Source organism: Mobula hypostoma, chromosome 1 (assembly GCF_963921235.1).
Source record: "Mobula hypostoma chromosome 1, sMobHyp1.1, whole genome shotgun sequence".
Taxonomy (NCBI): Eukaryota; Metazoa; Chordata; class Chondrichthyes; order Myliobatiformes; family Myliobatidae; genus Mobula; species Mobula hypostoma.
The window spans coordinates 70102643-70114718 of NC_086097.1; the positions used below are offsets into that span (position 1 = coordinate 70102643).

Sequence of the window (12076 nt, forward strand, 5' to 3'; positions counted from 1 at the left end):
TTCACAAGACAATCTGGGAGTCCGCTGTGACAAAGACCAGTCACTGATTACAGACAGCACATGGCACACACGGTAAAACACTCATCCCCAGCAGTAATCGTGACTGGGTCTGAACCAGAGCTGCTGCATGGAGCTGTCTCATATGCAGGCAGCAGCAACCTGCACAGGTGTGCTGATGGTGGAAGATACCATCTTTAATTGGATGATTGAGTTAATTAGCTTTTGGTTGGTCTAGGGGGAGGGGCTTAGCAGTTATGAGCCTCAGGTTACCAAGGCTTTGGGGTTAGTTTTCTTTTGTGTTTAGTCTGAGGGTGGCTATATATATTGTTTTGTCCAGTCTTTGTCTTGTTTTGAGGTAAATAAAAGCACCTCAATCTAGTTTTGCGACTCAAGCCATCTTGTTATTTTTCTTAAACAATTGACCCACAGTTTTTTGTGACATCGGCAATGCCTGTATTCCACAAATAAATACATAAAAACTGTCAATTTCTGTAAAGAATTTGGCTCTGTGAAGTAATAAGTTCAATGAATACAATATACTAAAAATGAATAGTGCTTTTTGATCAGCAATGACAACAAATTGGTTTAATCCAAAATTTAAAAAAAAATCCAATCCTTACCTTACAATTCCAAAGTAACCTTTACCTATTTTTCATAAAGTTGTACATTTAAATGCAATGGACATTTTAGACAGTCTTTGGGTGAGAATGTCACAATTATCTGAACAATAATCAGACCAGAAAAGCAGTACCCAATGTTTCCACTAGGAAGTGCTAATTACTTGGATCACAGAGGGCAAGGAAACAAAGACTTAAATACTACGTGGATCCCTGGATAAGCAATTTGAAAATTTAGTACCTAGGGCACAATGCACAGCAACTCTGTCCTGGGATATATTGATTTAGTTTCCCTGGCTTCCCCAGTATTATATTTTACTTTTTGAGAGAGCAATTCGCCATCTAGTGGGAAAAAGTTCTACCGGATACAATCTGATTGATCTTAAAATACATGGTTTCAGGTTTAGCCTGTTTCAGTTAAAGACCATTGAGAATGTGACATTTTTGAGCAGGGAAGTGAAATGCCGAAGACAAGATCCACCTCCCAATTACATACATCTTATAGGTTGCATTTAAAATAAATATATCATATGCTATAATTGGGAGGAGAAATTGTAAAATTAAAACAATAAATACATTATCACTGAAATTCCAAGTACGTTTATTATCAAAGTATGTATACCATATACAACCTTGAGATTCATCTTCTTGCAGGCAGCCACAAAACAAAGAAACACAATAGAATTCACAAAAACCCCCAGCCCACAAAGACAGTCATACATCCAATGTATGAAAAAGAAAGAACAAACTGTGCAATCAATAATTTAAAAAAAGCAAACAAGCAATAAACAGAAGATGAACTGCAGAAGCCCTGAAAGTAATTCCACAGCCACGGAGCCGGTCCAGGAGGCCGATGCTGCAAATCACAGCCACGGAGCCATGGTCAGTGCTGAGGCGAATGCCGATAGCCTCAGGCCGCAGCTGCAGCTGCAGATTCAGTTGAGCACTGATGTGGATAAAGCCTCCTGGAGTAGTGAGCTAAACTGAACACTGGTTTATCCTCTGCTCTCGGCCTTGACAAATTAATCTTTTTAATCTGGCTCGGTGCTTAAATCAGTTCATTTTCTGCTCTCAGGCCCAAGTCTTGCTGCTTCAGTCCAGCCCCAAGTATGCTCCAGCAATGGCCATGGTGTCCTAATCTGTATTCTCGAGAGTCCAGTTTGCCAAATATTTCAGGATACCACATAAATGCCAGGTCGTATAGACAGCTCAAAAGCAGACCTCCCAGTGGGAAATTACAGGCTGCAGATTACTGTGATCATAGTTCCGAAAAAGCATATTTAGTAGAGTTGTTAGTAGCTTTGAATGCTGCCTGCAAGGCACTGCCATGTCTTGCCATCTTCGCAAGAATTATAGTATTAATTGGAATTACTGACTCTAAAGATTTCTATTTTCAAATTTATTTCAACTATTTGAACAGTTACATGATATACAGTTTGGTATTAAAATGACAGAAATCACATCCAATTGCATCGAATTATCAAATAAGCATAAGTAATAATGTAAATAAAGTATGACATGACATTGCCGTATTAAAATTTGCCTTCTGTGTTTTCCCCACCTTTCAACGAAGATGTATAGAGAGAACAATGGTGGTCTTAACTCTGAGATCCAAGCTGTGATAGCTGAACGACAGAAAAATAATTTCAGTTAGATAATGTAAGTAGACAGACATGGTAAGAACATCTTCAGGCATACCTAGGAATGAATGACTAATCTAATGAAGAATGGTGCTTGCTGAATAGCAGAAGTGGCAAGGTAGAACACAGTAATAAACCATTAAACATTAATAGAGACAACCTGAATTCTGCAGCTCAACGACACTCTGCTGAAACTGGTGAATAATTGGTCTACTTCTGGAAGGATATTTTATGGACATTCTCAGCCTCAGTCATACCTGGACTTAGCACAAATATGAGGCAAAGTTGAAATTGCTTCTTAGATAAAGGCACTTTGAATGATATCCGCCCGCTTGTAAGGGTATCAAGGACCAGTATCCATGCAATTCAGTTTGTTTTTCGTGTGTCATTACAAAAAAGGCAGGGCAAAGGGTGAGAGTCCTGGTAAACCACTCATGTTTTGATGCTTAAGAACTGTACACCAGAACTGCATTTCTCGAGCAGTCCCTTAGGATCAAGAATGACTTGCTTCTGTTCCAGTTCTGAAAGTTCTGGGGTGGTTAATGAGGCCACTGGAGGCCCTGCAGACTCTAGCACAAATTGAGCAAAATTGACCTGAGTTTCTCTCGAAGGAGAGCAGGCTTGTGATAAGGTGAATCTAGGCAAGTGAGAGAGTGGGAGAGTGGGAATTATGTAAGAAGTAGGAAGGTGATGTGGAAGTTACCAAGGATTGAAGAAAATGGAATCCCATAGGAGAGGAGAGTGGACTATGGAATAATGGGAAAGAGGAGAGGAGGAAAACAGGAGGGAAGAATTTGTGGGTTGTAGGCTGATTGAGAGGGCAGGGGAGGTGAAAAAGAAGTATAGGAGCCAGTGGGATAAGGGAAAACATAGGGGGCAGAGGGGAATGGTTACCAGAAGTTGGAGAAATTGATGTTTATGCCATGATGTGGAGGCTACTAAGGCAGAATGAGGGGTTATTCCTCTAATCTGCATTTAGCATCGATTTGTCAATAGAGGAGACTGTGGACAAATACCTTGATGTGGAATTAAAATAAATGGCCACCAGGAAATCCTGGCTCTTATGGCAGATGAAGAAATCCCTCAATCTGTGTTGTGTCTCATTGATGCAGAGGATGTTGCAACAGATGTAATAAATGTTACCAATGGATTCACAAGTGAAGTGCTGCCTCACAAGGACTGTTTGGCATCCTGAATGTTGGTGTTGGAGGAGGTGCAGGGGTAGATGCAGAGTTAGGGTGTTTCTAAACAATTTTGAGTTGTGCTCTAGGTTTCCAGCGTCTGTAGTCCCTTTCATAAGTCTTAAGAATTTCTGACAATTTGTTCTGACAAGTTTGTTCTGCTTGTTGGACAACTGTACTTGGGGCCCTGAACAGTATATGGGACTTGCTCTGTGACATTACTTTGGCTATGCACCTCTAGCTTAAGATCTCTTTCACTGCAAAGTTTGGAGTTGTTTCCTTGCTTCAGATATTGCCCAGTTATGATGCAGCCATATCAAGCTTAGGCTAGATACCTAGTTCCAAGATATCATAATGTGATTATAATGCCATTAATTTGAAGGTAGTTACGGTAAAGGTTAGGTCTGGTCCTCGGGCTGAGTTCCGAATTGGAGAAAAGCCCACTCTGATGGTATCAGAAAGGATCTGGCAAGTGTGGATTGGGACATAACGTTTTCTGGCAAAGGTGTACTTGGTAGGTGGGAAGACTCAAAAGTGAAATTTTGAGAATATAAAACCTGTATATGCCTGCCTGTCAGAATAAAGGCAAGGATAACAAGTTTAGGGAACCCTTGTTTTTGAGATATATTGAGGACATGGTTAAGAAAAAAAAAGGGGGTGCATTGCAGGTATAGGCTGGTAGGAACAAATAAGGTACTTGAGTATAAGAAATGCAATAGAGCACTTTAGAAGGACATCTGGAGGGCTAAAAGATGGCATGATGAGGTTGCTCTTGCAGACAAGGTGAAGGAGAATCTCAAGGGCTACTACAGATACATTAAGCAAAAGGATTACAAGGGTTAAAATTGGTCCTCTGGAAGATCAGAATAGTAATCTATGTGTGGAGCCAAAAGAGATGGGGAAAATCTTAAGTGGATTTTTTTGCATCTGCATTTACCAGGGAGACGAACACAGAATCTATAGAAGTGAGGCAAAGCAGCAGGGAGATCCTGGATTCCATACAGATTACAGAAGAGGAGGCGTTTGCTGTCTTGAGGCAAATCAGGGTGGACAAATCCTCAGGGCCTGATAAGGTGTTCCCTTGGAGCCTGTGGAAGGCAAGTGAAGAATTTGCAGGGGCCCTAGCAGGGATTTTTAAATCAACCTTAGTGACAGTTGAGATACTGGAGGATTAGAGGACAGGTGATGTTGTTCTGCTGTTTAAGAAAGGCTCTAAGAATGAACCAGAAAATTACAGGCCCCTGAGCCTCACATCCATTGTGGGAAAGCTACTGGAAGGCATGCTAAGAGATCGGATATAAGAGTAATTGGATAGACTGTGATTGATTACGGCATAGCTTTTTGCATGGTAGGTCGTATCTAATTTACCTTATAGAGCTTTTTGAGGATGTTACCAGGAAACCTGATGAAGGTAGTGGATGTTCTCCACATGGAGTTTATCAAGGCATTTGACAAGATCTCTCATGGGTAGTTGGTCAAGAAGGTTTGGTCAGTTGGTATTCATGATGAGTTAGTAAATTGGATTAGACGTCGGCTTTATGGGAGAAGCCAGAAAATGCCAGTAGGTGGTTGCCTCTCTGACTGGAGGCCTGTGACTAGTGGAGTGCTGCAAGGATTGGTGCTGGGTCCTTTGTTGTTTGTTATCTATATCAACGATCTGGATGACAATGTAGTTAACTGGATTAGCAAATTTATGGACGACACCAAGATTGGGGGTGTAGTCGACAGTGAGAAAGCTCGGCGTGGGTATTGGACCAGCTGGAAAAATGGGGTGAAAAATGGTAGATGGAATTTAATGCAGACAAGTGTGAGGTGTTGTACCTTGGGAGGACCAATCAGAGTAGGTCTTACACAGTGATTGGTCGGGGACCGATGAGTGGCTTAGAACAAAGGATCTGGGAATACAGGTCCAAAATTGTGTTACAGATAGGTAGGGTCGGTAAGAAGGCTTTTGCCATATTGGCTTCATAGATTAAAGTACTGCGTACAGGAGTTAGGATGTTATGTTGAAGTTGTGTACAACGTTGATGAGGCCGAACTTGTGCAATTTTGGTCAGCTACCTACAGGAAAAATGTAAAAAGATTGAAAGATTACAGAGAATATTTACAAGGATGTTGCCATGACTGGAGGACCTGAGTAATAAATTAAGATTAAGTAGGTTAGAACTTTAATCCCTAGAACGTAGGGATACAAAATTATGAGGCTTATAGACAGGGTAAATGCAAACAGGCTTTTTCCACTGAGGTTGCGTGGGAGTACAACTAGAGGTCATGGGTTAAGGGTGAAAGGTGAAATGTTTAAGAGGAACATGAGGGGGAACTTCTTCACTCAGAGTGGTGAGAGTGTGGATCTACCTGCCAGCATAAGTGGTGGATGCGGTTTCGATTTCATTGTTCAAGATGTTTGGATAGGAACACAGATGTGAGAGGTATGGAGGGCTATGGTCTGGGTACAGGTTGATGGGAGTAGGCAGTTTAAATGGCTAGGCATGGACTGGATGGGCCAAAGGACCAGTCTCTGTGCTGTAGTTTTCTATGACTTCATATGATCAAGTAACTGCAACAAGAGAATGCTAACTTCTCACTGTCCACCAATAGTACACCATTGGAGAAGCAATTTTAACCAGACCCTTTAAGTATAAATTAATTAGCTTGGAACACATCTTATGTCACTATGCACAAATACTAAGACCACAAGTCACTGCCTGCTAGCTTTGCTTCAGAATCAGATTAATATGTATTAATCATACAGATACTGCTCTTTTAATCAGTACCACATGCAAATAAAAATACTGTACCTGCTTCAGGAATTGACTAGCATTGAAGAGCTCGCTGCAGCCATATAATACATGTTTACCTGGTTTACTCTGAATAAAAATAAAAGGAATGAATTTATTCTCGAGTATAATACATAGAGTGACATCTGAATTGAGGCCATGACTTGAGAATCAATAAGGAAAATCAGTTAAAATTATTGTATGGACATAATAATGACCTTATTCTTTTGACAAGTATTCAGAATTTTTTTTTTACATATCTTGCCCTGCAATGCTGTACGATCAAAAAAGATATCTCTGTGCTTCTATGCATAACTAGTTGTTGCTGCCTCATAACTTAATAAAGACCATATTCCCCTAAAGGTGTTAAAGCTTTGGCTGATACCATGAGTGACGTGGGCAAACGGGTGTTGAGTTCCCACGAGACATCGTTGGTAATACAGCACTGAGAAACATGGTGCGGCAAATCATCCTGAAGTCAGACCCCACTATCATCATCTCATTGTTAACACTCCCTTGTATGCTCCCAGGCACCTTTGTCTCACCTGGACTCCAGAGTTTGTCACCCTGTATTGCTATGTAGTCACATCAAGTATCACCCTTAAACAAAGTTTAAATGATGTAGGGATGGTGCAGCTGGCTCACAATTTTATCATAACCAATCAAGGATGACAAAAATTGCAGTGCCTCAAAAATGTGAAATGCATTAATAAACATTCTGCGATAATTCCAATGCCAGAACATTTTCTCCACAGTAATTTTAATACATATTTGAAATTTAAATTGAATGCAAGGTTTAAGTGCATAAATACTGTTCATTTTATTTTCTGGGATAAGAGGGTTAAAGGAATTCTACCGACATGACAGTCCCACAGCATTGGAGACCGACCATTAAGGCTAAAGAGAACATGCTGATCACCAGACACCTAACATTCTTTAGAGGGTAGAAGAATGCTGGGGGTGGTGGGTAGTGATCTTGCGTAAAATCCTTAGAGGTTATGACAGGATAGATGTTGAGATTATTCCACAAATGAGGGGATATAATTCCAAGATCAGGGGACGGTAATTTAAAATTGTAATATGTCAGAACTTCTCACAGAGGCAGTGAACCCCTGGCATTTTCTATCCTGGAGGATTGTTGATGCTTGGTGATTGGGGTTATTTAAATTTTTCAAAGGTCTGGGAATTGGTGGCTGTGGGGCAAATTAGCTACGATCATACTGAATGTCAGGGATAGTTTTTGGGCCACTCTAGCACATATTATTTTATATAATCATAGGTATTTATGTCATCTCCTCCCTCAACTATTTTGCCTCTTTTCTATTTAATTTTTTTTATAGATTACTTTCTAACCAATTTGACCCATCTCCTGTTTTTGAGTTGTATATCTTTTATTTACCTTCCTTTTTCTTTCTCAGGAAATCAATATTGAAGAACGGATTCCAACTTTGCTTTCTGTGATTGTTTAGATCAACTGATACTTAAACTAAATTCATGTTCTTAAACGGATTTTCATGCAGGTTTGCAATCACCTTTAGACAAACAAACAATTAATGTTGCAAACACGAAGAATTCTGCAGATGCTGGAAATTCAAGCAACACACGATCGTTTCGCTGAACACCTACGCTCTGTCCGCCAGAGAAAGCAGGATCTCCCAGTGGCCACCCATTTTAATTCCACGTCCCATTCCCGTTCTGATATGTCTATCCACCGCCTCCTCTACTGTGAAGATGAAGCCACACTCAGGTTGGAGGAACAACACCTTATATTCTGTCTGGGTAGCCTCCAACCTGATGGCATGAACACTGACTTCTCTAACTTCCGCTAATGCCCCACCTCCCCCTCGTACCCTATCCGTTATTTATTTATATACACATATTCTTTTTCTCTCTCTCCTTTTTCTCCCTCTGTCCCTCTCACTATACCCCTTGACCATCCTCTGGGTTCCCCCCCCTCCCCCTTTTCTTTCTCCCTGGGCCTCCCGTCCCATGATCCTCTCATATCCCTTTTGCCAATCAACTGTCCAGCTCTTGGCTCCATCCCTCCCCCTCCTCTCTTCTCCTATCATTTTGGATCTCCCACTTTCAAATCTCTTACTAGCTTTTCTTTCAGTTAGTCCTGACGAAGGGTCTCGGCCCGAAACGTCGACTGTACCTCTTTCTAGAGACGCTGCCTGGCCTGCTGCATTCACCAGCAACTTTAATGTGTGTTGCATACAATTAATGTCTCTTCCTTCATCTAATACAACAAAGGGAGAAATATCTGAAAATATTTAACTAAGACTATAAGACATAGGAATAAAATCAGGCTATTTGGCCTATTAAGTCTGCCTTGCCATTTTATCATGTCTGATCCATTTTCCATCTCAGCCTCTGCCTTGGCCTCCACAGCTGCCTGTGGCAACGAATTCCACAGATTCATCACCCTCTGGATAAAGAAGTTCCTCCTTTTTTCTGTTTTAAATAGATGTCCCTCTATTCCAAGGCTGTGCTCTCTGGCCCTAGACTCCCACACTATAGGAAGCATCCCCTTCACATGCACTCTATCAATATTCGATAGGTTTCATTAAGATCACCTCTCATTCCTCTAAATTCCATTGAATACAGGCCCAGAGTCATCAAACACTCCTCATACAATAACCCTTTAATTCTCAGAATCATTCTCATGAACCTCCTCTGAACCCTCTCCAATGTCAGCACATCCTTTCTTAGATAAGGGGCCCAAAACTGTTCACAACACTCCATGTGAGGCCTCACTAATGTGTTATAAAGCCTCAATATTATATCATTGATTTTATAGTCTATTTCTCTCAAAATTAATACTGACAATGCATTTGCTCTCCCCACCACTAACTCAATCAGCAAGTTAATCTTTAGGGAATCCTGTATGAGGATTCCCAAGTCCCTTTGCGCCTCAGATTTTTGAATTTTCTCCCTATTTAGAAAATAGTCTACACTTTTATTTCTTCTACCAAAGTGCATGACCATACACTTCCTGACACTGTATTCCATCTGCCACTTCTTTGCCCATTCTCCTATTGCCTATTGTCCAAGTCCTTCGGCAGCCTCCTTGCTTCCTCAACACTACCTGCAGCCAACCAGGAAAGGTTCCATTTATTTCCACTCTTTTCATCGTACCGATCAGCCAATCTTCTACCCATGCTAGTATCTTTCCTGCAATACCACGGGCTCTTAATATTGTTAAGCGTCCTCATGCGTGGCACCATGTTAAAGGCCTTTTGAAAATCCAAGTACACAACATCCACTGATTCAAAGAATTCCAACAGATTTGTCAGGCAAGATTTTCCCTTAAGGAAACCATACTGACTATGGCCTGTTTTGTCATATGCCTCCAAGTACCATGAAATCTCATCCTTAACAATTGACTCCAACATCTTCCCAACCACTGAGGTCAGGCTAATTGGCCTACAATTTCCTTTCTTCTGCCTCACTCCCTTCTTGAAGAGTGGAGTGACATTTGCAATGTTCCAGTCCTCCAGAACTATGCCAGAATCTAGTGATTCTTGAAATATCATTGCTAATGCCTCCACAATCTCTTCAGCCACCTCCTTCAGAACCCTGGGGTGTAGTCCATCTGGTCCAGGTGGCTTATCTACCTTCAGACCTTTCAGCTTCCCAAGCATCTTCTCCCTAGTGTTAGCAACTGCACTCACTTTTGCCCCTGACACATTCAAACATTTGGCATACTGCTAGGGTCTTCCACTGTGATGCAAAATATTTATTTAGATCGTCTACTATTTCCTTGTCCCCTATTGCCACCTCTCTTCTGTCATTATCCAGCAGTCCTATAGATACTCTCGTCTCTCTTTATATACCTGAAAGAAACTTTTGGTATCCTCTTTGATATTATTGGTTAGCTTACCAACATATTTCATATTTTCCCTCTTTAAGGCTTTTCTAGTTGTCGACTGTTCATTTTTAAAAGTGTCCCGATCCTCTACCTTCCCACTAATTTTTGCTTAATGTGAGTTAGTCTTGCATTGATGTACTCTTGTTCTATAATCATGGCTCAAATGAAGCTGGTGTCCACATATGTCACGTCTCAAAGCTTTTAAACCATAATCTGTCCCATACACCTTTAATTAGACAGTTCTTAAGATTTTCCTTCGTATATTATCATCCCTGGATTCATTCTAGATCACTTTCATTTGAGTGCCTCATTTACATGTTGCAACTTAGTGGTGGGCACAGGATAAAGGGAATATTAAAACAAAATCGAAAATAGTGCTGTAAAAACACTAAAGAAAATGAACACTAATTATAACGACAGGACAGGTGAGATGTCAAACATTGTGAATACCATTCCACTAACTTATTTAACTGTGTCTATGACTCTATTAAGTGGTGTCAAGCAGAGGTTAGTCAAAAGGAGGGAAGAAATGAATGAATCTTGTATAAATTTTCATTAACTGGACTACTCAGATTATGCTGCAAACTAGCCTTTAACTGGCTAGTTTTATTGATATAATCCATATTGCTTAGCTAAAATCCAATAAAAAGGTATTAAATTTCATCAGAAATTATTATCTAAGCTGTATAATTTGCTCACTGTCCCAGGAACATTTATGTCAAAAATATCAGTTTTCCTATCAGCTACAAGCAGATTTCTTAAATTTCTAATACATTAATGCCTCAGGGTAAGCTACACATTGCTTACAAATACAGCCTTTTTGAAATCAATCGCAACAAGTTGAAATTTTATTTTATTCTTCTACATCTGAAGATCTACTCTTGAAATATGATCTAATTCATTCTCTCCAGAAATAATGCTTCAACTGGTGAGACTTGATATTTATGCAAAATGTTTTTTTAAAATAACAAACATTGCTTATCTGGAAATCATAGCTCAACTTAATCAATTTTACCTTTTCATTTTTAGGTGTTATGGGTATTACTGGTGACTTCAGAATTTAATTTCTATACTTTAATGCCCTTAAAAAGGGAGTAATGAATCAGTCCTTGATTTGCTATAATGCCCCCTACACCCAGTGACGGTAGGCCAACAATGTGGTTGGCAGGGAGTTCCCGATCTTACAGTGGACTTGGTGATGATGAAGGTAGAACGATGTATTTCTGAGTCAGGATGGTGTGCAACATGGAGGAGAATTTGCAGGTGGTGGTGTACCTTCACGCTTGCTGCTGCTCTCCCATTCAGTGGTAAACTTTGCCAGTTTGGGTACTGTTGTCAGAGTAACATATGCAGTGCTTTTGATGATGGAAGCTAAACTACATTGTGGGAAATGGTAGATGTTTAGGTAGGTGGATAAGATGCCAGTCAAACAATAGGGTCTCTTTCTCTTAAGAGACTCTTTAGGTAGGTGCATGGAGCTTAGAAAAATAGAGGGCTCTGTGCTAGGTAAACTCTAGGCAGTTTCTGGAGTAGGTTACATGGTTGGCACAATATTGTGGGCTGAAGGGCCTATAATGTGCTATAGAATTCTATGTATCTATGTTTCAAACTGGCTGTTTCTTTTGGATGGTGTTGAACTTCAATCACTCAGGCAATGGAGAGTACAGTAACAAAGGCAATGGCCTACAAAATGAACAAACCCAAATTCTCTTTTGGACTATTTAGTCCTTTTTACCTCATGAAATTTTAAATCCATTGTTTTATGTTTTGCAAATTCCCTCTTAAGTTTCAGAATAGTACAGAAGATACACAGCACAATATCAGAATGAGCAGCCCACATGATCTGACAGTCTATGGCCCACACAACCTGAAACAATGATGGGTGCTTTTGATGAGTTATTTCCATTTAGATATTCAACTCTCTTCCAATATTTCTTTTGCATGTTACTAATGTGGGATTAATAAATATGTTGATTTCAGAAGTTTGATT

The 12076-nt window shown here is 40.2% G+C and overlaps 1 protein-coding gene across 1 annotated transcript in view; it reads right to left on the minus strand.

Moving 5' to 3' along the window:
• Window positions 1-883: 883 nt before the first annotated feature.
• scfd1 (sec1 family domain containing 1) overlaps window positions 884-12076 on the minus strand; it is a 159407-nt gene continuing 148214 nt past the window's right edge. The window contains exons 24-25 of the mRNA XM_063050484.1: window positions 6237-6305; window positions 884-2242 (exon numbers count right to left, since the gene is read on the minus strand). Coding sequence (XP_062906554.1) covers window positions 2216-2242; window positions 6237-6305 — 96 coding nt within the window. The 3' untranslated portion in view covers window positions 884-2215. The remainder of the gene's footprint in view (window positions 2243-6236; window positions 6306-12076) is intronic.